The following is a 27,312-nucleotide window of genomic DNA, read 5'->3' as shown; positions in this document are numbered from 1 at the left end:
ATGTGGGCAGTGAGCTGTGTTAACTTTCAAATTCCCACCTGTACAAACATGTGATTCAAATTACAGATTGTAAAGAAATTTACTGCTTGCTAACATTTTATTTTCACATGTACATTATATTTGTTTCACAGTTTTTGATTCAACTGACAGATTAAGAATATACACTGAAAACTTGAGTTGTTCATACTACAGAATTTGTGACCGATTAATTTACCCCTTTAGTTTGTGTTTAGTTTTGGTATTACCTGGTTTTGACTCGGTATAAATAAGTGTTAATGAGAACAAACAAGTACAAGCAGGGGAAAAACTTTCTTGTCAGTCTCCTACTGCAGTTGTATAAAATCGAAGAATACCAATTTTGGGGTTCATATTCCTGAAATGAGGATCAGTTATCTAAGAGGTGATGTATTTGACAAAAAGTCACTCAAGCACATCACGCAGATCTGACATTCTCCAACCAAGCAGGGTCATTTTGCAATCTGAGCTCATAGGGAAAAATGTTTTCCCCATGTACTTGTTTGTTCTGATTAAACTGATGATTAATCAATGTAACCAGACCATGTGTTTTGGATTTAATTATGTTATTCAGTGGATACTGGTTAAATAAATGAATAATGCCACCTATAGGTCTCGATGATATAAGGTGTATTACATAGAAATGCCAAATTTTGAAAACCAAACAAAAGCAGCCTGTAGAAGAGTGTCAGCTTAACTGCAGGTAACACTTTCATCAAACTGTTTTCTGGTGGAGCAGTAAGAAAACAACATTGTATTGTTTCATATGAACAAACAAGGGGAAAAACAACTTTGTCAGTACAGTAGGTACAGGTGTTTTGAAACAACTGTCGTACATCGCACTCAACTCTAGTTAAGAATACTGTATTCTGTAAAATAAAACCAACAGATATAGCACTCAACTCTAGAAAGGCATTCAGAATATTCTGATATTCTATTAGTACTTAAAGCATGATAGGGATGCAGGGGTCTTTTGAAAGGATATGCACTGTTTGAAATAGATACTGCAGCGCTAGCCAAATATGAGGTGAAACCGTTCTCATTTTTGCAGTATTTTCGTAAGTAAAGTTTTTTCGCCATGCCAAGATTGTCACCAGAGGAACGAGAACAGGCCTTGGGTATGTTGCAGGTCGGCGCTTCAAGCAGAAACATTGCACGACGATTTGGGTGTCATCATTCGACCATTCTGAGGCTTGCTAACAGATACCAACAAACAGGAACCAGCAGGGACCGGCAACGCCCAGGTCAGGCACGTGTTACCACCCCTCGTCAAGATCGAGACATTATACGGCGCCATATTCGGGATCGAACCTTGCCCGCTGCCAGAACCGCCAACGCTGTCCAGGGTCGACGTGGTTTGATCAGCGCTTCTACCGTCCGACGCCGTCTCCGTGCGGCAGGGTTACGTTGTCGACGCCCTTACGTTGGACCCATCCTGACTGACAGGCATCGCCGTGAACGCCGACAATGGGCTGAACAGCATCGTGTGTGGTTGCTACGACGTTGGCATGGTGTGGTGTTCTCCGACGAGTCGCGTTTTCACTTGCGAAATGCTGACGGGCGTCTACGGGTATGGCGTCGACGGGGTGAACGTTATCATCAGGATTGTGTTGTGCAAACTGATCGGTGGGGTGGAGGCAGCATTATGGTGTGGGGAGGGATAAGTTATCACCACAGAACCGCTCTGATTGTTTGTCGTGGCAGAGTGAATGCCGTTTACTACCGTGACAACATTCTTCAGAACAACGTCGTTCCCTTCTTTCACCAGCATCAAGATCTGCACACATTTCAACATGACAATGCACGAGCCCACACTGCACGTGTTTCGATACAGTATCTGGCTAACAACAACATTCCTCTACTTCATTGGCCTGCATTGTCACCAGATTTGTCACCCATCGAACACTTGTGGGATTACATCGGCCAACGCCTCGCACGTCATCCGCAGATCAACAACCTTGGGGAACTCGACAATGCCTTGCAGCAAGAGTGGAATGCAGTGCCTCAGGACTTTATTCAGAGACTTATCCGTTCAATGAGGAGACGTTGCACAGCTTGTGTTGCTGCTAACGGGGGTCATACACGCTACTGACTTTCCATTTTGACCCCATCTTTATTTCATTGTCAGCTGCATTAAATCTTCACTGTTTTGCTTGATTGTTTTTTGCTTCTTTTCTTTATCAAACATTGGTCTACACAAATATGTAAAATTTACATAGATTGCTCACTTCTGCTCTTAGAAATCCACAATTTTAGGGGTGGTGCGTTTTAAATGATGTTCAGTATATATTGTTAAAGCTCTCCTGACTAGCTAGCTGAAAATCTCTGATAATGTTCTTTATTCAATGCACACGAATATGATCAAGTCAATTATCCAGGTGCTAAAAGACTCTTCACCAAAGTTTATGTATATTATCTCTTCTCACACGAAGATTGCTATCTAACAAATGTGAAAACTGATGGTCCCATTTCACAAATCTCTCATTGCCTAAGATCTCACAGCTTTTCTTGTTGCATCTGCAGCTCCTATGTCACAGTATAGAAGGTAAGAATGCTACAAGAACAGTTAGAAGATCTTAGGCTTGCGAGAACTTTGTGAAACCGGATCCAATACAATACAAATTTAACGTTTAACATCTGTAAGTACCAAACATCAAACCAATTCTGATTGATGTGCATTTTGATAATGTAATTTTCTGAATGAAATTGATATTTTATACTTATCCTGACTCATGCTTAATTGCTTGTCTGCTCTTCCTGGCAAAGGTAGTGGAACACCTGAAATCCCTTGAAGTTCCCTTCTAAAAGAAGCATGCGTAAAATTCACAATTCCTGAGAAGGGAGGTAGTACATGGGTGAGTGTGAATTTTACATCCGCTTCTTTTACAAGGGAACTTCAAGGGATTTCAGGCGTTCCACTACCTTCAACTGGAAGAGGAGATAAGCAATTATGCATGAGTCAGGATTAGGGAAAATTTGATATTTTGCAGGGCTAGTGAAGTATGATGTGGGCTAGCAACACTTTTACTTAACTAGTACTCCTGGTCAGAGACTTTCCCAAATGAATTCATACACTGTAATGTTTGCAATACTTACCCAAATCCAAAGAGAATGATCCAGACTTGAACACGAAGCAGGAAACAGAGACCCCGTACATGGAGAAGACACAGTGCCACGGACACCATGGCAGTCCATGTGCGGGTGCTGAACACGCCCACTAGCAGCAGCGTGATCTGGAGATACTCTTGCCATGTGTGTATTGTGGTAGCGCTGGTGTACATCAACATTCCCACACACGACACCAGCTGCAAAACAGCAGTTCATCATTAACATCCCAACACACAGGCATCAACATCCCAACACACAGGCATCAACATCCCCACACACAGGCATCAACACACCCACACACAGGCATCAACATCCCCACACACAGACATCAACATCCCCACACACAGGCATCAACACACCCACACACAGGCATCAACATCCCCACACACAGGCATCAACACACCCACACACAGGAATCAACATCCCAACACACAGGCATCAACATCCCTACACACAGGCATCAACACACCCACACACAGGCATCAACATCCCCACACACAGACATCAACATCCCAACACACAGGCATCAACACACCCACACACAGGCATCAACATCCCCACACACAGGCATCAACACACCCACACACAGGCATCAACATCCCTACACACAGGCATCAACACACCCACACACAGGCATCAACACACCCACACACAGGCATCAACACACCCACAACACCAGCTGCAAAACAGAGATACATCCTCAACAACCCCAGAAATGACACCAGCTGCTAAACAGAGAGACATCATCAACATCCCCCCACACAGACATCAACATGCACACAGCACCAGCTGCAAAACAGGACACATGCATCAACATCCCCACACACGACACCAGCTGTGAAACAGGTACATCAACATCTCCACACACCACACCAGTTGCAACACACAGACATCAACATACACATGACATCCACATAGATATCACCGACATACACAAACGACAACATGGTCCGTTGATGCTTATTGGATCATTGTACCACCCCAGACAGATGGTGAAACTGTTACACTGCAGGGTGAGGCGTTAAAACAACAAACAAACAGGCTTATATACAAAACCAAATAATATTGTACAGTTCCCAATGTGTGTCCAAAGATGAAGACAAAGACTTACAAACAACTTAACACTGCACTGTCAATCATTTCATCACATCCAGTATCAAGGCAACAATTACGTTTAGATTACTGATACATCTAACATCTACAACAAAGTGGATCAAGGTTTCTTTACCAACCTGAGAAAAGACGAGACACAACGTGAATCTATGTGGAACACGCCGCCATTTGCCACTGAGAATAAACACCCCCATCACCCACACCTGTGGAACAAGAGACATGTAAACACATGTAAACACATGTAAACACATGCCAACCAGCATTACAACGAAAAAATGGAGATTTCTTTATCAAAGAAGTAGTTTCCTGCTCCGAAACCACAAAAAGACTCTAAATATTGAAACAACCACTGCAATAGCGGTACTCTATTGCAACATACTATTTTGACCAATTATTGCAACACTATTGCAATATTGTCTTTTTTCTTGAATGATTAAAATCTAAATATTTTAGATATTTAAATACTTACCTTACCATAGGGCTTATACATATTACCTCAAGCATCGCTTAAAAGAGATCAGACAGTCGTTGATACACCTTTCTACCAAATGGCTACCTCATGTATCGATGGTTGTATAGGAACGGAAGTGACATGATCTCCCTATCTGTGCAAGAGCAAACAATCCAAAACTCCAATTTTGCTATTAGAATGGCGTACCACGACTGACTGTTTGCCCTTTGCCATAAGCCCTTTGGTAAGGTAAGGTAAAAATTTCTCTCATTTGAAGTCATTTCCGAACTGAATGTGTAGTTTATATGAAATAAAACAAGGCAAAGTAGTTTCAGTATCTTTTGATAACTGACAAGAGACTTGAAACCCAGATCAAGTAAACAGCTAACAATTAACTTTTTCATATTCACAATTTCAAACTCTAAGTCGCATGCCTTGTTTGTTGGGATATTTATTTACGAGGTAAAACAGGTAGATAACTAATTCAAAGTGAACTTATCTGGTAATTGCTGTATTTTGCAATCCGCATTTATCAATGGGGGTCAATTACTTAAACTATTGATACGCACACATGTTATCAATGTATCAACTGTTTTTCTGCCATCGATTAATTGCTATCAGAGACTCGACAATTTCAATCCATTGATAGTTTGATGCATCATTACAGCACACAAACAGATTTCCCAGGAAGGATGGATAACAATATGTTCTCCCTTGGGAGTTGCAAAAAAGGACAACAATATATGGATGAACAACTTTTCTATCAGAGAGAGAGGCAGCTTCTTTTTTACAGAGGGAAGTTTCACTGTAGTAAAGAACTTGTGCATCCATAAAATTGTTTTTGTGATCAAGCTGCACCAATTATAACAATGTTACAACATGTATAAGGAATATGACGAAGGTCTAGAAAATATGCATGACAAAATATCTGGAATTTAACAATACAGAATATGCAAGAGGAAGTGTATACCAATTATCTCATGAGGAGGGAAGTAATGTTTGTTAGATCAAAAAAGACAAAACATTGCACTAATACTGCAGATGAGTATAAATAATCTCTAGTTCTCGACTTTAGCAGTAGTCACTGGATCTGAAAAATATCTGGCATTTATACATGACAATAAACAGACTTTCCACTCACAGTTTCTTTAAGCATTTTTCAACATGTCAGAGTAATGTAAAATATATTAAGTAATGACTAACATATATTTAGCATCCATACTGCAATGGCAGGGTGGGGGTGGGTGGGTGGGGTGTATCAATAAATTGCAGATGTGCTTTTGACTTTAACCTATAAACTTTGATCTGTGATCATGGAAACAAACAGGGGAACATATGAAAGCACAAGTGTTCCTTAATTCAATTTCAAATTTTCACCTACAATGCAACACATACATGTAAAGAAACCGGGAAAAGAATAAAGGAACACTTGTACTTTCTTGCATTCCCTTATTTGTTTCCATGAGTATATGCACACACCAAATGTTCTGATCCTACACATCACACGTCTTACTATCTCACTCTCAGTTTTGAGCCAAAACTTCAAGTCAATTTTGATGGCTGTCAAATCCTCCAGTGATGAAACTACATGTAAATTTCTAAATCCTAAAGTGAAACTGAAAGGCTTCTTCAGGGTCAAATTGCAAGCAAATTTTCAAGACTGCAAACTTGCAAGTAATTTTCCAAGACTGCCAAATCGCAAGTGTCAATGACTCACACAGCAGACTATGCTGACGATGCTGGTGTCGAAGTTGGTGTCGAGGAGAAGGGCCTTGTAGTCGAGCTCATTGCTGACCACCACAGTCATCATCTTCGCTGAGACAAACATCAGGGGTGCCGAGATGAACGTCCCAGCCACCATGCCAGTTGCAATCTGAAGACATGCCATTTATTGTTGGAGTTCAACCTTAAATCATGTTGTCACATTACTTGACAAACAAAAGAATCTACTTATTTTAATAATTCACAAACAGAACACACTATCCAAGATAGGGGTGGATCCAGAAAGGGGATCCGCCCCTGCAAGAACATCTACTTAAGGCCAAGGAATAAAAACCTTTAGAAATGTCCCAAAAATGTTAGAAATTTTGTAGTTCTTAAGCAGCTTGAACGTTAATTCTGCTGCTTGGGTCACTGGGTGGTGCTAGTTTCTATCTATTTGCGGAAGTCTTACCACATCCTGTGCGATGCCGTACTGACTGGCGTAGAGGAAGACAGAGGCCGCTGTGGGGAATGTACCATACAGAAAGCCATACATGCTGAGAGCCTCACTTTCATTACACGTGGACCGCATATCTAGCCAGCCAATCACCTCCCACGTTATTAGTGGAAGCAGGAGTCTGGAATCATCATCATCATCATCATCATCATCATCAACATCGTCGTCGTCATCATCATCATCATCATCATCATCATCATCATCATCATCATCATCGTCGTCACCGTCGTCGTCATCATCAACATCATCATCATCGACATCATTGTCATCATCATTAACATCAACATCATCGTCATCGTCATCATCATCATCATCATCATCGCCGTCGTCATCATCATCATCATCATCACCGTCGTCATCATCATCATCATCACCGTCGTCATCATCATCATCATCGACAACATCGACATCATTGTCATCATCATAAACATCATCATCAACATCATTGTCATCATCATCAACATCATCCTCGTCATCATCATCATCACCGTCGTCGTCATCATCATCATCAACATCATCATCGACAACATCGACATCATCATTGTCATCATCATTAACATCATCATCAACATCATCGTCATCATCATCAACATCATCATCATCGTCATCATCACCATATAGATCATTACTGATGGTTATGATCTTTCTTCATGTCAGTGGTGTTCCAATAAAACATTCTTCGCAGTGACCAATCGACCCAGCAATCAATCACATTTTCTCATAAACAACAATTCATTTTTTGAAGTATTCTTAGAGCATTTAAAACACTTGACAATGGAACATATCTTAGAAGTTGTCAGCGTCTGAAAACCTGTTCAATTCTTAGAAAACTCTTTACATACAGTAAAGTCACGACTGAATATTTCTTGAAGACTCCAGGAAGTTTACGTTCATAACATATAAGTCATCACTTTAAAGTTCCAAATTGTATCATATTACACTGGACGAAGTAATGAGCCAATTATCAATTGTGAGATTATCAAGTCCCAAAACATCCATTCTGTGTCTGCAGACTTCACATCATGATCCAACTTACGACTTTGCGCCAATGAGGAGGACTGGTCCGAGGAGCGCGATGCCAGTGAGACTTTTCACCTTCCCCACCAGATTGAGGCCCAGGTAGAACAGTGCAGCTGCACTGAATGCATTCCCTGAAACAGACAGTAAACCAGTGATATAAACCTGACATGTGCTTCTCACTATACATTAGGTCATCTCTTGTATTACCAGAATAACAATAACCAAGTTGGATTTTTTTTTTCAGGGACAGGGTTTACTTTTAGTTAGTGAGACCTCTTCCCAGGTTTTACGTCTTGTTAGTTATGTATAGGAGAAAACACATCTCCGAGGTTTTGTTAGACAATGTAAAACTGGAGGGGAGGGAAATCCTCAGGGTCATGTTTTCTGTATCATATATACTGTCACTGATGGGTAATTACAATGTAATCAGACTCTGCCCCTTGAGATTTCCCTCCCGCTCCGGTTTTACATTGTCTACCAAAACCAAGGAGAGGAGTTTTCTCTATCATATATAAAACCAAACCAAAACCAAGGAGAAGTGTTTTCTCTATCATATATACCATCAATGATGGATAATTACAATGTAGATGTTCATTTAATGAAGCTACATAACAATAATAATACTTCAAAATCAGTGTGTGAAATAGCCACTCGGTCACTAGATCGTGACTAGTAATAGCCCAGTCAGGCCAGTAACTCTCCATATTCACTGGCCTGACATGCTAGTGAAATTCACGAGGTCATTTTCTAAACATATCACCCTCTGCACCATGTGATTTTATAACACACTTTTACATCATGCAAGATTTTGACCTGACAAATGATGGTATTTCACATTTTTTAAATCTTCAGTTTAGTTTTAAGCGCCAGTTAAAGCTGGCGAGTAACATTCACGCCCGACTGGGAGGCAAACTGAAATAAGGAATAAACATCGATGAGTTCCTGTCAATCAATGTTTGCCTTCTTTTGGCTGGGAACTTTCCTGTTGGGCTGGATGAAATTTTCCTCTAGCTAACCCACAGCTGAGTCAAAGGCTGAGTTTGCAGTTTGTGTGGAATCAGAGATGATGCATGAATGAGTGAGTGAGTGAGTTTAGTTTTACACTGCACTCAGCAATATTCCAGCTACATGGCCGCGGTCTGTAAATAATCGAGTCAGGACCAGACAATCCAGTGATCAACAGCATGAGCATCAGTCTGCGCAATTTGGAAACGATGTGATTTGCCTTTCTCTTCCTGCATCAGACTGGCCTTACTTTACCTCACACTTACATTACTTTTCCTCATATTTAGTTTCTTTTTCCTGATATTTACTTAACTTTTTCCTCATATTTAGTGTCTTCTTCCTGAAATTTACTTAACTTTTCCTCATATTAATTCTGTTTTTCATGAAATTTACTTAACTTTTCCTCGTATTTAATTTACTGTTCCTGAAATTTACTTTACTTTTTTTCATGTTTACTTAACCTTCCTCATATTTAGTTATTCTTACTTATATTTACTTTTACTTTCTTCTTCATATTTACTTTACCCTTTCCTTTCTCAGATTCAGTCTAATATTTTCCTTCCAAAACTTCCAGTTTTATTATCACAATGGAAGCTCTTGGCTTCACATACACAAGTCACACATCAGTGTCTGGTGTCAGTGTCAGTGTGGCAATAAAATTTTCAAGAGATACTAAAAGGATGAAGTCAGGTCGGAACAACTTTCTTATTTTCCGAACCATGTCAGCTCACTTGACAAGTGAACTGTGGCGTGTATTATTCCAACTTTAAATTTTTATGCACAAGAAACTTACACATAAATAGTGACATGTTGAAAAGTAGTCTTCTGAACAGTTATTTGGGGAATAGTACAATGCCTTATTGTCAAACAAGTCTGTGTCTGGGCAGACATATACTACCGACAAGAAATAAGGGAACTAATGAAATAATAGCGAATTTGAAACTGCTTTAAATATCCACTAAATCAATTTTAGGCGTAAAGTTCAATATCTGGTGTGTCCACCATGTTGGGCAACACATTCACGGCACCTTGATGGCATGCTGTTAATCAATTTCCGGATGGTTGCCCATGGTATTGCCCGCCATTCCTCTTGGAGAGCTGCACCAAGCTGGGCCAGGTTGGCGGGTCCTGGGTCCCTGGCGTACACCCTTCGACCAAGAACGTCCCAGAGATGGGGACAGGTCTGGGGACTTAGAGGGCCAGTCCATTGTCTGGATACCTTCTTGTCGGAGATAAGCGGAGACAATTCGGGCCCAATGTGGTCTGGCATCTTGGAATACAAAATTTCGGCCGATGACTCTAGCCAATGGAGCCACAACAGGACGCAACATTTGGTCAACGTATCGCTGACCAGTCATGGCTCCGTTAATGATGACCAAATCTGATCGTCTGTCATGTGTAATCCCACCCCAAACCATGACACTACCACCTCCATATCGATCATGGTCAAGAATTGCTGCTCTGGCATATCGCTCCCCGCTCCGACGCCAACAACGTTTTCTGCCATCTGTGAATCGTAGGCAAAACCTTGACTCATCAGAGAACATGGTGTAACGCCAGTGGCGCATAGCCTGTCCCTGATGCTGTCTAGCCCATGCCAATCTTTCGCGCTTATGGTGAGCTGAAAGGGTGACACCCTGAAAAGGCCGTCTTGCTTTCAGACGAGCTTGATAGAGTCGGTTTTTAACGGTTGAGGTTGAAATGCGTCTTCCAGTGAGTGTGCGAAATTCTCTATTGATGGCAGGGGCCGATTTAAACCTATCGCGTAGAGCAATTAACGTAATGAGACGATCCTGTCGTGGTGTCATTGATTTTGGTCTACCACGCCCAGGTCTCGTTGCAACCCCACCCGTGTGACCGTACTTATCCCACAGGCATGAAATTACACTTTTTGATTTATCCATCTGCCGGGCAACTTCACATAATGATATCCCCCCCTCTATCATCCCCACAATTCTCCATTTTGTTGCTTCACCGAGATACTGCCTCGGAGGCATTTCTGTCGGTAATCTATTGCATTAGTGATTGCGACTTCTCCAGTACATTTACAGGAGTTAACTTCTGTATGCACGTGTAGCACGTGCTGGGCATGCATTATGCGAAATTCCATTGTCATTGGATGTTGCGTTTGGGAGATACGCCATGATAACGGACCCTGTCACAGTCAAAGTCATCTACATTCAATTTCTTGGTTCCCTTATTTTCTGTCGGTAGTATATCAATCTCTAGGTGGTAATGACATTCCAGGACCTGTTTGCAGTCAACACAGACTAATATTGTTGAGGCACTAAGATTTGATTCAGATGTCCAAATCAGAATCAAACCTACGGCACTGTTAGTCATCCAAGACCTACTTGGCCTTGGTGCGACAAAACATGCCTTACCCATGTGAATGAGTTAAGTTTTATGCCGCACTCAGCAATAATCCAGCTATATGACGGCGATCTGTAAATAATCAAGTCAGGACCAGACAATCCAGTGATCAACAACATGAGCATCCATCTGCACAATTGGGAACTGATGACGTGTCAATCAAGTCAGCGAGCCTGACCACCTGATCCCATTAGTCGCCTCTTACGACAAGCATAGTCGCCTTTTATGGCAAGCATTGGTTGCTGAAGACCTGTTCTACCCCATAACCATGTGTACATGATGTACATGATGTACATCATATTATAAAATGGTAACTGCAGACAGGTGTAAGGCATCTCCATCTAAGCCTGAAGTGGGATGGTAGCAGAGTGGTTAAAGTGTTCGCTTGTCACACTGAAGATCCGGGTTTGATTCCCCACATGGGTACAATACATGCATCCCATTTCTGGTGTTCCCTGCTGGCATATTGCTAAATCAAAAACACACTAAAAACTAAACTCACTCATCTAAACTAAACCTTTTCCAGGAAGGGAAAATAACAACATGGTATACCCTACACAACAGAATTGTTACAAGTAATGGACAGGTGCCAGGAAGGCATATCGAACACTGTTAACATGCCTGCAGGGCTGCAACATATTGGAACATTGCTGAATCAGCCTAAAGCCAAATTGTCTCAACGACTTACCTAGTACTGTCAGAATGTCATCCAGTATGCGAGGCACGTGTTGCTTGAAGATGAAGTTTCCTGCTATCCCGATAGCTGTCATGAACACAATGGGGTTCGTGATGATTCCCTTGAACACGTGCCAGATTAGTTGACGTGTGGAGTGGGGCGAGTCCACTGATTCGGAGCGTCCTTTGTGTATCTCTATCAACACAAAGCCCAGCGGGTTGAGGAAGACTAGGGAGATAGGTGCGACCAGGTAGATGTACTGCAGGTAGTCGGGGTGGCTGTTCTGATACAGGGCTTGTACTGGAACAGACAACATTGGTCTTAGGATAGGAGTGAAAATTGGAACACATCATCGGTCAAAGTCTGATTACAGCCACATGGCAGCAGTTCATGGATGAGTGAGTGAGTGAGTTTAGTTTTACGCTGTACTCAGCAATATTCCAGCTATATGGAAGCAGTTTGTAAATAATCGAGGCTGGACCAGACAATCCAGTGATCAACAGCAAGAGCATTAGTCTGCACAACTGGGAACCGATGACGTGTCAACCAAGTCAGTGAGCCTGACCACCCAATCCAGTTAGTCGCCTCTTATGGCAAGCATGGGTTGCTGAAGGCATATTCTACCCTGGGACCTTCACGGGTCAAGCCCAAGGATGACCATGGATCAGTGACAGAATATGATCTTAGCAATATTCCTGCAATACACATATAATGAATTCTGACTGTTTACCACCACACTCAGCAAACTTTTAGTCATAAAATGCCAGTCTGTAAATAATAGTGTCTGGAACAGACAATCCAGTGATCAAGAGCATGAGCATCAGGAGGATGATGACTTTATGGATAGACAACTCCTTACTTGCAATGGATATGACATTTCGGTGTAGATTCTAACACCATTATCAAGCAAAAGATGGAAATGACGCACAGGGAGAAATATATACATGGCAGGGATGTGAGTTTATACAATAGAGGGGGTTATGTACAGTGTGTTGACATAAAGCTTGTTGTGATAAAAGACCATTAAGCCAGTGGGCAAGGGTGGGTTATTCTTGATTAGTTGATCGTAAGTCGTGGGGATGTAATAACTTTGATCTCTGTTGACTGTCAGGCTGAATCATTTGATGCTAATTGCCTCTTAGAGTTTCCTTGTCTTATAATCTGACTGGCTGGTTTCTAAGATGCTGATGTTGTTCAAAAGTATGGCATGGTTTGAGTGGGCTTGGAAGTGGACGGAAATGGCTGATTTGGAGTCTTTTTTCTTGATAGATGTCTGACATGATATCTCATCATACCAACTTCTAAAACGCCACATAAAGAAGCATGAGCATCAATCAACACAACTGGGATATGATGACATGTATCACTCAAGTCAGTAAGTCTGACCATCCTATCACATTTGTCATCGCTTACGACAGGCATGGGTTGCTGAAGATCAATTCTCACTGGGTAAAACAATGTCCAAGACGATTCACTCACCCCACACTGGGGTGGTGCGGAAGACTTGTTGTTACACACTATGGAGTGGGAGAGTGGGTGAGTGAATGAGTGTGTTTGAGTGAGTGAGTGAGTGAGTGAGTGAGTGAGTGAGTGATCACACCAAATCATCATGAAGTGGAATGTGGGAAAGAAATTTACCACTTCAGTCGAATGAACAAGTACAGATATCATAGAACAACCTGTTATGGATGTGCAACTTCTCTACTATTTACAAATAAGGGTTGGGCTAATACTTGCCCCTTCATCAGATAATGACATTAGGCATGATGCATAGGAACTCAGAAACCTAATGGGGCTAACTATTACCCAAACCCAAGATTAGTGGTTTATGGTGTACTTAAAATGTACACAAGGTATTTAAAGTCTAAACATTTCTTTTTATACATAACATAGGGTAGCCTTGTGATTTAAGCGTTTGTTCATCACGCCAAAGACCTGGGTATGATTCCCCATATGGGTACAATGTGTGTACCCCATTTCTGGTGTTCCCCCTCTGTGACATTGCTGGAATATTGCAAAAGGCAGTGTAAAAATAAATTAATTCAATTAAAATAGTAATAGGGAATTTCGACAACAATTTACTGTTCTGGTAAATCCTTGGGTCCAAGTCCAAAGAGCTTTTTGTAATGATATGACCTGTTGTAACGTTTTGCATATCTTAGACTTACGAAAGTCAAATGCATTGTGGACCATGACAATAATGAGAGAATCAGAGGCAGTGACAGGCAAATGCTCATACACAAGGCTAGCATATGATAGTTCATGGCCGGATATGTAACAGGTACCAATTTGTTTTCGATAATCATGATTAATCATGATGACAAATGAATACAATAACAGTGGAGAAGTGAACTATCGCAGTATCTGAGATAAGACACTGGCCATGTCATGAGACAAATTCACAACGATGAACTGGATGCCAAAAAAATATGAAGTTAGATTAGATATCAACAAATGATAAGAAAACGGGCAGGTTTTGCCGACAAAATCTCACGCCCATACTTCAACTCTAACTTCAGATGGCCTGGTGACTATTGTGATTGTGTTTGAGTCAGTGAGTTAGCGTGTATGGTTTTCCACCGCTTTCAACAATATTCAAGGAAAAAATAAGTTCTATGTCAATACCTGGACTGAAACATCACAAACTGACCATCCACTGAACTTGGTTTTCCTTCACCTACATAACTTCTAAAATGCCCCTCAAACAAAACATGCAAGAAATATCATGGTTGGGGACACCACAGATTGTCCTCACACATTGTACCCATAGAGGGAATCAAACCTGGGACTTCAGAGTGACGAGCCAATGCTTTAACCACTAGGCTACCCCACTAATGCAATTGTGTTTACTCAAGCTGGATGGAGGTTTAAGGTTTGAAGAACTGCAATGATACACAATTATGATTTCACCATGTTAATCCTCTTGCTATACATTCAGTTAAAACTTTGTTAAAACACATATTTATTGCTAGATAACTATTATAATTTGTGTTTACGTGACATTACAAACACATTATATATCAACTATAAATTGGGCCATAAACCCATATATTCCAGTGTCCTATAGGCATAAAAATTGACAAGGAACGCAACAAAATGTATTAGCACATCCACAGGGATGCAGAAAATTCCAAATACCTTTTGTACAAATTCCTATCAAGTAACAATAAGTTGCTACTAGCTAGCCGGGTTATGGTATCATTAGCAATTTAATTACTGTAACAACTAATGTGATTATCATGATACACAATGCAATAACAGTATTATTATCAATATTTAAGTGCCTGGGACCCCCATTTGTTGTACAGGACTGTTGAAGATTAAAGACAGGAAACCTCAAATACAAGATTCAAAGTAAATCCCTGAACTATTTTACAAAAATAAATCCAGACCATGGATGAGTGATTCAGCATGATTTTATCAATGTTGTACAATATACATATAATGAATTTTGTTTGGTTGTATACTGCAGTAATCCAGTGATCAACAGCACTGATCGAAACAACAGGAATACAACCACATCTGTCAAACAAGTGAGTCTGACCACCCAATCCTGCAAGTTCTGACAAGCATAATTTGCTGAAGACCAGTGTGAAGGAGGGAAGGGAGGAAGGAAGGAAGGAAGGAAGGAAAGAACAAGGAAGCAAGCAAGCTAGCAAGACAATCCAGATATACTGGACAAAAATAGGGATATATGTAAATTTTCAAATTTTGAATAATGATCTATTTATTTACTGACAATCTGAAGACATATCAATCAAAATATACCAATATTCCTGAATTATTTTTTTTCCAGTGTATAATGAAACTAACCATATATATATCAATACATGCAGAGTATTTCCTGCAATGCCGAATTTAGAACCAACAGTTTTATAACCATGCTTATATATAACAAAATCCATGTTTGGCATATCTCTTGTACTCAGCGCTCGAAATAACCACCGACCCACAGGCCCGGAGGCCCAGTGCCGGTTGTTATTGTATCGGGCCGACAGTTTCAAATATATGCAGGCCCTTAAGGCCTTCAGTAAATTATCTGTCAATTATTTTTCAGCTGGAATGTTTCCCTTTTTTGTCTTTATTAACATTCAGGAATCATTGGCGATCCATCATGCTACAGAACTTATAATTACACTTCCTGGTCTTTGAGCACTTTGGGTCTGGAATTTCAACACCAGTCTAACAAATAACTCCTCCATGTGCCATAGGCTTCGCTTGATTTGATAGGACCAGTGTGAAACTGTGTACAATGTTGTTTTTATTGGTTTGACTTTAAACAAATGGGCCTGCAGATTTCAATCAGGGCCTGTAGACTTGAAAGCCTGCAGATAGCAGCTGGCCATGAGGCCAGTTGGTAAATGAAAGTATTGCAAACACTGCTTGTACTCAGAACAATGCTCCAGTGTTCTCACCTAAAAATAAAATCACTACATACTGACTTTGAGTTTATCCACTCCAGTTATATCGCAGCAAGTGGTACACATTCCGAGGACACACGATATCCACAGAGATATTTATATGTCCACACTTCATATACAGAAGTATATACAGAAGTTTACTTTCTGCAGACAGCATAAGTTTGCGCGATGTCGTATGTTTTTAGGGCATTTAACATTTACAAAAGAATATGCAATTGGCAAAATAGAAACTTTTCGTCATCGATTTATGTCTTTCAAAAGTTACAATCTGAAGATTCACTGTTATTACTACTTACTGTTGATTTATTGATATATGTACATGAATCTTTTTTAGCTTTCACGATTTTCAAGTGAAACCAAAACGTCTGGATAAACTAGGTTCCGACTGTATGCTTATCAATTAGCAATGGTACTATATCACTACAAACATTTGAGGTTCCCAGGCACACAATGTATTTGAAAAGTTGATCAGAGAGATAAGAACAAATTTACTGCATTTCAAGAAAAGTGAATCATTAACTCCAGACTCAAGCAACTGCAATCCACCGATAGTTTGATACATCTTTACAGCCATACTGAATTGTCAGCTCCAGATTTTATTATTTATACACCATATAGCTCAAACATTGCAGCGTGCACTGCAAAAATATAACTGACTGACTGACTGACTGACTGACTGACTGACTGACTGACTGACTGAAACTCCCTTTCTAAAGGTGAACTGCGACCTTGTTTTTATATTTCAGGAAAGAGAGAAACACAAGCTAGGGAACACATGCAGTTTCAGTTATTCATAGCCAATCTAGAAATTCTAAGGATTTTGTAAAAAGAAGTTCTTCAACATATTCTGTCATTATCTACATGTTATTGCACCCATAAACTTGCAATAAATGTTATACATTGCAATACAGGAGTTGTAAATTGATACATTGTATAGTGAGCATTATATTGTGATACAATACTGTACTCTCTCATTGTTATACATCACAGGAATTTTTTAAACATTAATATATGTATATATTCATTGGCACATGGTGCATACGATAAGGATATTAGTGATAGCGGACAGTGACAAGGATTACAACAAACACTGTTGGTAACAGCAGGGACAAACCTAGGAATGTTTTTGGGTCGTCAAATGTCCGACCTGGTTAAATTTGGGTGGGGCCCAAGCCTGACAGGAAGGTGCAAGTTTCAAACCAGGTTAATTTTAGGTGGGCCCCTTTTACATTTGGGTGTTTGAAGTTTTCAACTAAATGTATTTATTTCATTTGTATGTTAATGAACTGACTTTCTTTCTGAGACATCATCATTCAAGATTATGAATGAAAACCGAATGATTATTGTTAATTTGGTATATGAAGCACAGATGAGATAGTGCAGGTGTGAGACCTCATAAGCCTATGGTACTTTACTTTACGTATTATTTCTCAGCAGCTGTTACATATGATAGAAGTATACAAAGGTATTATACAAACCCTGAAGCAAATTTACGTGAGAAACTACTGTTGGAATCAGAAACAAAATCCACTATCGATTATCTGAGGATTTGAGGTGAACAAATATACACTGCAATTCATTCTCCCTACTGGCAGGGATTGCGATTGTATAGGTTATTCTATATAATCAGAGTCTCTAAAAGTAGAGACTCTGAATGCAATCTCTCCTAACAGGATCAGAGATTCTACCAGTAGAGTCTCTGCATACAATCTCTACTAACCATGCTAACAGGATCAGAGATTCTAATTTCTACCAGTAGAGACTCTGAATGCAATCTCTACTAATAGGATCAGAGATTCTACTAGTACAGACTATACTGGTACAGACTCAGATCACAATCCCTACAGGTAGAATCTCTGATTCTACTAGATTGCAATCTCTACCCTGATATTTATATACATTTTAATGTAATCACAAATCTTAGGTTTTGTTTCCAAGGTTTTCTAACTAATGTTTTTTCTTACAAAATAATATATGCAGTGAAATGCACGCATGCAAGAAAGACACCTGAATTGTAATTAAACAATAAAAGCCGTTAAAATTATACAATGTGCATTGCTTTACTCCGTTGAATGTGTGTTTGCAAGTGAATATTTGTCAAACTTAATGGTTGGTTTATTTCATTTAAACTAAACAACAAAATTCTGATTAATCGAAATGAAGTTTTTCACAACTGATAATCACTTTTAATCCTTTTTTCGATCAATTTTCAATAATCGTAAGTCCAGGAAATATGACAAGTCTAAGTTTTCGCAGCTTCAGACGAAAGAGGCAGGGTTCCTTTTTATTTTTATTTTTTTTCACTATGAACTGTTTTTTTTTCTGCAAAATATGTTCATTTCAGAGACTAGTTGTTAGTCTAGCATCTACATAGTATTGTTTCATACTGCATATGAAAAAGCAGCTGGTGCAGGTTTGACTGCATTTGGTAACATATCCAATATATCATTGGAAGATCACCATTATGGCGCATGACAAGACTTAAAGAGAATTTTATAATGACATTTATTTGTAGGGCAAGGTGCAATATCTGCCCCAGGACAAACACAGGATTACATTCATCACAACTGCAGCCAAGTTGTAAATTTGTCATAAAGCAGAATGCAGCACCTCAGTTACTGACAGCATATATTTTTCATTCTTATGAATAATTTGACAACACTTGAAAGGCAGTTACAAGTTTCAGGGACAAAGATTAATATTTCCATTTCCATTTGTAACTGTGTTTCATGGCAATATGTAGGTCTGAAATGCTAAAAATAGTGAAAAATATTATGATTATCAACCTATAAAATGTTTTAGAAACAAGACAAATGAAATATATGCTACATTTTGCATTCGATTTTTTAAAAAAAAGTACTGACATTTGGCATGAACTGAATAATCAATCTTTCATTCAGTCTTTGAAAACATCGATAACGTTTTCATATACCAAATATTTAGTTTCAATAACATCCTGCAATACTGTTCAGTATTAAAAATCCTGGGATAATGCAACAAGCTGCTTCGTGATATTGATACACCATTTACAGACGCCAGTTTCCAATAACCAGTTGTTTCCACGTTTCCATGACACTGTGAGGTATAACAGTTTACCACAAATTTTATGGACAAAATGAGAACTTTTCATTTAAGTTGTCTCATCAACATAACTGACAAATCAGACCCTGACTGAGGCCTATTCTATCATGATTCTTCTGAAGAGAAATCTTCATGAAGCAGTGATTGGGAAAGGCAGGGGCCATGGGCCATTTTGCACATTAGAATGGAAAATGGCCCATTAACATTTGGAAGTTTACTACTGATACAAGGGCAGTGGACCATGCAAAATTTTGGAAATGGCTAATAATCCTGAAAATGGCCCATTGTTCTCTTTCCCAATCCCTGGGGTTTCTAAAGGCCTATTCTATCATGATTCTTCAGTGGAGAAATCTTCATGAAGCATATCATCCAGCTTCTTGGAATGCTGTCAAACCATAAATTTCTATTTATTGTAAACATGCAATTTCCAAGAAAACACATCTGAATATATGTTGTGTGAACTAGTTCTGCTGATCAGTGACCTTATCATATTTCAAATTTTCTAAATGTCACAACCAGGCATGTCCTTCATCCATAAGCCACATAGTTTGTCAGCTGGATACAAAACACTGGTTCACACTGTGACATTAGGTGTCACATGTAGCTAGAACATTAGACACCTGGGCCGTTTCCTCAATGTGACTGTTGTGCAACAACTGTTCTAAGTCTATGTTAAAGATTCACGATCATTTCTATGATTGCTTTAAGGAATGGGATCCAGGGCTCCAGATGACTTTTTGGGGTGTAGGTGACCTTACATCTCAGATTGCAAGTGGAGGTGTACTGAGAAATCTGAAAGTGTACTGACATGTTTTTGTGTGAGTTGGTGATGTGGTTCGTTATTCATTCAAACAATGTTTCAGCTATTAAACTTTATATGTGGCAAAGAAATAAAGAGAATAAACTTTGTTTAGTTGGTAATATCACAAAATGTTCACTCACACAGGGGTTGGGAAAGGCAGGAACCAGAGGCCATTTTGTACATAAGAATAAAAAATGGCCCATTAGAATTCTTGAACTTTACTATTGATACAAGGGTAGTGGCCCATTCTAAATCCAGGAAATGGCCCATTGTCGAAGTTCTCTATCCAACACTCTGCTTACAAGATTACATAATCATTTAGAGTCACATTGCTGGACCCCTCTGTACCCATATCATTTACACTATGCACAAAACAATTTCCTCTGTACGGACAATTCAAAATAACTATTTCCTACTATGGGCACGACTTCTGACAGCTCTTTTCAGTCGTGGTCTGTAATTTTTCAGTAATAAATATGAAACTGGTAAAAGTGTTAGAGAAGGTCCAAGTTTGGTCAGAAACCTGTCATCATGTACTTCTTTCAGTATTTAACCCTCTAAGTGTAAGTGCCTCTTCAAATTAGGCTTAATTATGTTCATTAATAATGAGTGAGTGAGTGAGTGAGTGAGTGAGTGAGTGAGTGAGTGAGTGAGTGAGTGAGTGAGTGAGTTTAGTTTTACGCCACACTCAGCAATATTCCAGCTATATGGCGGCGGTCTGTGAATAATTGAGTCTGGACCAGACAATCCAATGACCAACAACATGAGCATCGATTTGCGCAATTGGGAACCGATGACATATGTCAACTAAGTCTGCGAGCCCCAAAGTGTCGAGTATCAAAGTTAGTTTTGATACTGCTCAACAATATTCAAAAAAGATCATGAATAGGGACATCAGAAATGGGCTTCAAACATTGTAACTACATATAAAATCGAATTTGGTTGTTCAGCATGATGAGCTAACACTTTACCCACTGGACTATCCCACAACGCTATAATCATAAGGAAATACAACAAATCTACAGCAGCAGCATTAGATTTGGACACTCCAAGCTCAGAGTCTGTCCACATGACCGCTGAGGTCAACCTCACATAGAACCTCAAAATAAGGGCACCAACACATCAGTATGAAATCAAATAAAGTATTGTCAGTCATTTTGAATATTAAGTGAACAAAAAGAGAAAATAGCACCAAGAATGTCAAGGTGACGATGACAGATCAATAAAAAGGGTTTTGTGCCCTTGGAGTTTAGTGTTTCCCCTTGGCACATTTAGGAGGGCGCAGCGCCCTGCCCTTTGACTTTTGCGCCCTGCCCTTTTTCGCCTCAATCGCAGTCGTTTACTATGACGAATGTGTGTTTTCCAGATTTGAAATGCTTTTTTCAAATTCTAATCTTAAAATACAAACTAAGAAGAGTAAAAACGAACTTTAGAATTGAAGTCATAAGGCAATTTGATTTCTTATACATTTTGTTGTTTTTTCAATAATCCTCACCCTCTGCCCTTTGAGATTATGAAGTGCCCTTTTCCATGAATTTACCCTGCCCTTTCCGAACCCTAGGGGGAACACTAGAGTTGAAAAGAAAGATCCTGAATCTAAGGTCAGACACATGTCTATGGATTTATGCCACTTTTAGCAATATTCCTGCATAACCACAGCTGGGGAAACCAGAAATGGGCTTCCAGCATTGTACCCATTTAGGGAATCAAACCTGGGCCTTCAGCATGATGACTGAACACTTTAAACCACTTGGTTGCCCAACTGCCCCTGGTTGGAATTAACCGTTTGGAACAACTATATATGTCAACATGTTTACAAAAACTACCTTGCAACTCCTGAGCCACCTTTCATAAAGCATTAAGGTGATAAGTCACTAAGGTAACCTTAGTGGAATGATACTGCTAGAAAATGAGCGTTAAGGTTAACCTTAGTAAAGGAGTCCCTTGAAGCAAGCAAGAAACCAGTTTTGGGGTCAGTTGTGCAAGTAGAAAAGATAACATTTTACTAAACTGCAACAATAGGAACCACTGGAATACTTCACTGATATCCATCTTGTCCCCGTAGACAAGCTGGACAGCTGGAGCCAATAAATATTGATTGATATGGAATGGATGGGTGATACATAGCTTATATTACCCTTCACAGTAGGCCATCTGTTCAGTAGAAGTGCGAGATGATACAAACAGAGGACAGCCTACTTATCAATCAATGTGATCAATATGAATAGCCAGACAATTAACAAACAGGTGCTCTTGGAGCTTATTACTAATATTATAGATATGGCTATACACTATCATGACTATTGTATGGCAATATGAGGTCCATGATACAATATATATATCACCTGTATCATGATGAAGGTGATACATTATTTGATAAATTGGTGCAAACACATCAATAGGGACAAAAACTGATCAATAACCAACATGTCCAAATTTTCTGGTATTTCCCAGTTATTTACAATAAGTATTAAAGTCAGCAAGCCCTCAATGCCTATACTTTCTTCTCTTCCATACACCACATATTCATTTAATTATAAAAAAGGATTCAGGGTTTTGATTTATGTACAAAAAGAAACAAAATCAGCTGAGGTATTGAGACCTATGGAGATCCGATTAGAATTGATTTTTCACCAACTCATGCATACCAACGGGATCGGGTGGTCACGCTCACTGACTTTGTTGACACATCATCCTTCCCAGTTGAGTAAATCAATACATATGCTGTTGATCACTGGACTGTCTTGTCCAGATTCCATTGTTTACAGACCGCCACAATACAAAGGACATAGCTGCAATATTGGTGAGTGCAGCACTAAATAACACACAAACCAAACAAGGTAACCTACAGTGGTGTCAGCTGGCTTGATTAGAATTCAGGCTCATGTTACCCTGAAAATCACTGTCTCAGATTTTACTGAAAGAACAACTGTGCAATATCATATTGGATTGATTTTGATTACTGTCAAACACTGTTTTGTCAAAGCTGCAGGGATGAACTTAAATACTTCGAGTGGAGATTCAACAGTATCTCCACAACCAAAAAATGTTCAATAAAGATACGATACAAATGGAGAAGGTTTGTACTTTGCGATAACCATGAGCCTGAGAGATCAAAGTTTTAACATAACAGTGTTTGACTGTCCCTGCTAACACTTACATATGGGGTATCCCACAGCGAAGTCATTACTCTGTGTGCTGAATATACCATACAGTCCTGCACAGCCCAAATTTAGAGGTCGCTTTACAACCATGGTCACAAGAACCACGACGACAAACACGACAGTCTTGGCAATCAAGATACTCCAGAGAAACGTCCAGTTGACAGACCCGAAGTTCAGCTCACACATGCTCTTGAAGAGGAGAGCTGGGAGGCAAAAGTTGGAGACGAACGCCCCAATGCCTTTACCCTGCGTGCTGGTTATAATGCTTGTACGACCTGCGATGTAACCGCCAAGGATGATGACAAAACACTGCAGAATGGCTGGGTATAGGTTGTCAAAGGACACCTCAATGGGTCCGGTTGAGTTTCCAGTATGATTTGTTGAATTCATTTTCAGAATTTTGATTTACACGTCTTGAAATGTTCGGTGACAGGTTCAGGATGAGGCTGGAGTGGAAGTCATCCGAGGCACATGGATTCTGGAACAGAAAAAAGAAACGTATGTGAAAATATATGACTTTTCGAGAACGTCTAGTTGAAAGGAGGAAACTTTTAGGATGTCGGCGTCTTTAGTGTATTATGAAGAACACGATGACCTGGGTCTAGTAGTACTCACTTACCAGGCTGGAATGACTCAAACCAAGAAATACTGGCTTTATGTGCATGACAGGTGATAAGCTCTATATAAACACTGATAGCGACAGGTTGTAGATGACAGGTAGCACACAACTATGTGAATGAAAGCTGGACAGAAGAACAACAAACATTATACCTGTAAAGAATGAGAGGTGAAGAATACAATTAATAGGACTAAAAGGTTTCCTTTTCTCAACAAAAAGCAAAATCATTAAAAGAGGAGATGCACAGGACACTATTTTAACCTATTCTCACTGAATCACAGGAGTTATCAGACCTGTGCTCTTCATCAATTTTCAGATATGGAAATGAGAGAAAACTGAAAAATCTCCTAAAATCCTGAAAAGTAACAAACTGGTATCACCTTGAACTAGTTGAAGCACCAACTAGAATTATTTTGTGTTTGTCTGTAATCCCCCTACTAACCTCATCTCAAACTATTAAACCAAAATTATACTTTTACTTCACGTATGTTTTTTTGTTTGACACAGAACGTAATTTAACTAAAAACATTCTGATTGATATATATATATTTAATTATAAGAAAAAATACAACCAAGAATTTGATGCAACCATAAACAAATTTGGACATATAAACTTACACTGACCAAAAAATTAATACCCCAATATGTCTGTGACAAAGCTATTTCCATGGGATGCGACCAGTATCAATACTACAGAAAAAAGTAAGACAAGGTCTTTATGACCTGCATGCAATAAGTAAAGAGGGCTGAAGTCAATTTAGGTCATTCTTGATAAAGAAGTGGGGTGGTAGTACAGTTTTTAACTTACTTTCATAGCAATAATCCGGAGGGGACTGTCGAGATGACTTACATGAACTAAAGAACAGACCACATAAGTGACTTTATATTGGGGGGTGGAGGGTGGGGGGTGGGGGTGGAAGAGTTCTTTTTACATATCATATTTTTACCTTTCCCTGTGTAATCTTTCAACCCTGAAATAAGTTCACTGATTGTTTTTTTATACCTGTTCTAGTTTATTGAATGTATATTCAGGATGAAGTGTGCATGTCAGTTTGTAATGTTGGTTTCTGATTGGAGTGGGGGTACAGGCAGAACTCTTACCGGGGGAGAGGCAGCTGCATTACTGAATACATCATGAACATCATGGTAATATTGGTATGAAATGCCTAAAACTTTCAGCAAGACCACAGGGTTGGTTAGATGTAAAATTTGCCAGCCCTGACAAAGACTTACCTTTACACAATTAATTTAGGTTTAACAAGTGACATAGTTTATCTTCCTCTTGTGATCCATCTTTCATTTTAATGAATGAATTCATAATGGAAGCACGTTTAGAATACAGCACCACAACTTCTCATGAGGACATTAGGGTTAACCTAACCAAACCTAACCTAACCCTAACACTTACCCTATCCCTTATCAATTACGAGAAAGTGTATTATGACATGTTTTAAAGTTTGTGGTGCTCTATTCTAAAGGTAGGCCTAATAAAGATATAGTATCCTGAAATATGATTTATATCTTCATATACACATCTAAATTGTAACCCAAACTTCGGGCAGGTGAATTTGAGAATCTGGCAGTCTGTGTTGAAAATAACCTGTTCTTGGCGGTTGGACTGGCAGATAATATGAACACTGTGAAGAAAATGCTTTTTTTCAGCTGTTTTCTTTTCTGGGTTTTTCATCTTTTTGGGGTTTTTTTAGCTTTATTTTTTTAATAAATTGTAAGAGCTGATGAAATTTCAAATGACAATCTGTTCAGCACACTGTAGCAGGTTTAATAATTCCACCAAGCACAGGTGAAATACAGGGTTGTTCTGTTTTATGGACATGTGTAATTCTTTCAGCATACGTCATGTATCTCCATGTCTTTTTCATTCATAAACCAGACATCACTGCAGTAGGTTTGTGGAAATAAACAACAAAAAAAGACATGTTCCCCTCTTGAATAAAAGTTAATTTCAGTCGGTCTCCTTTTCGCAAAAGACAGGTAATAGATCTGATGCAGATTTTTAAAAGCATGCAATCCTGAAGTCTTAAATAATGAAACTATACAGTATAGAAAGATGGGATTTTTTAAGGCTGAAATATGGGAGATGAAAACTGTTAAATTACCACTGTCAGGCGTTTTTCGCTTTTTTAAAAACACATCGCATAATCACGTCACAGACATAATAAAAACGAATGTGGTTGTTCTCTATGAAGTGAAAGGCAAAGAAGATGATAAATAATTAGACATTGTCATAACAACACAAAAATCGTCTGTCAAAATTACACTGGTTTCGGTGTAACTATTCACAAAGGTTGTGGAAAATACGTGTATTACTTACATAAGAGTGTCAAAACAGTAACATTATCAAATAGATCAGGTATCATATCAACTCACATCATCAACATGGTCCAGTAGCGACTGAAGACTCTGCTAGTGCTTGCGTGTGGCGAGGAAAGGTCCATAGGCCAAATCACTCGTTTTCAACGAAGCAGACAATATGTGCCAGCAAAGAAACGTGCCCTTGAAGGAACGCGTTCGTCAGGCCCTATGACTATTTTACCTAGTTGGGATTTTGTAAACCATCTGATCATTGAGAATTTTGACATGCAGTCAGGTTCTTATCTCTCTCCTCTGACAAGCGTAAGGGCACATGCTGGCTAGTTCGCATGCTCGCCGCTACGAGGCGCTGGCGAGGTAATCAATGGTGACTTGCTCGTACTTTGGTCGCATATTAATTTGACTTGTGTCGTATATATTTAAATATTACTGAATAAAACTCTTTAAAACATAACCCAAATATATGTCGCATGTATCATTGGAATATATTACTCCAATTCAAGTTAGCTACACCGTTAAGAGAAAATGTCTAAGTATCATAGGTAATGATTATTGTATATTGCCAAAGCTCTCTTAAGAGACTGAAAACAGTCTACAACTCGTCAGTTCCGTGAGGCTTCAGTTAGTAGCTAGGCAAACGGTACGTCTACGAATCTATAAAATTTCGATAGAAACAAATTAATTTAATTAACAAACAAATTTAATTTAAACCGAAAGGGAGATCCTTTGATCTGAACCTGTTATATCAAGACTGTGGCTAGTGGTCAATTAATGGCGCAATTCTGAAGCGCACATCAGGATGATAATTTACGCCTGGTGATTTATATATTTTAAGGTTGATCCTATTTTTTCTTCTTTCACCTCTAGGGTTTTAGCAGATTTGGTTTTGATCTAATGTGTCAGAATTGCCATATT

General features: G+C 39.3%; 1 protein-coding gene across 4 annotated transcripts in view; it reads right to left on the bottom strand.

Annotated features, from left to right (window-relative positions):
* The window catches only part of LOC137256529 (lysosomal cholesterol signaling protein-like), a 49,785-nt gene extending 23,035 nt beyond the window's left edge, over nt 1-26,750 (bottom strand). For 3 of the 4 annotated variants that reach the window (XR_010954564.1, XR_010954563.1, XM_067794370.1), the window contains exons 1-8: nt 26,455-26,740; nt 23,444-23,925; nt 11,992-12,279; nt 7,942-8,056; nt 6,861-7,026; nt 6,405-6,560; nt 4,356-4,439; nt 3,112-3,320 (exon numbers count right to left, since the gene is read on the bottom strand). Coding sequence is in view for 2 of the 4 variants with exons in the window: in XM_067794370.1 (XP_067650471.1) it covers nt 3,112-3,320; nt 4,356-4,439; nt 6,405-6,560; nt 6,861-7,026; nt 7,942-8,056; nt 11,992-12,279; nt 23,444-23,837 (1,412 nt within the window). In the remaining 2 variants the exon portion in view is untranslated. Of the gene's footprint in view, nt 1-3,111; nt 3,321-4,355; nt 4,440-6,404; nt 6,561-6,860; nt 7,027-7,941; nt 8,057-11,991; nt 12,280-23,443; nt 23,926-26,454 lie in introns of all 4 variants that reach the window. The other variant, XM_067794371.1, reaches the window with a different exon arrangement.
* Nucleotides 26,751-27,312: the final 562 nt, after the last annotated feature.

This window comes from Haliotis asinina, chromosome 11 (genome assembly GCF_037392515.1).
Source record: "Haliotis asinina isolate JCU_RB_2024 chromosome 11, JCU_Hal_asi_v2, whole genome shotgun sequence".
NCBI classification, from domain to species: Eukaryota; Metazoa; Mollusca; class Gastropoda; order Lepetellida; family Haliotidae; genus Haliotis; species Haliotis asinina.
This window is presented reverse-complemented; position numbering and strand designations above follow the sequence as displayed.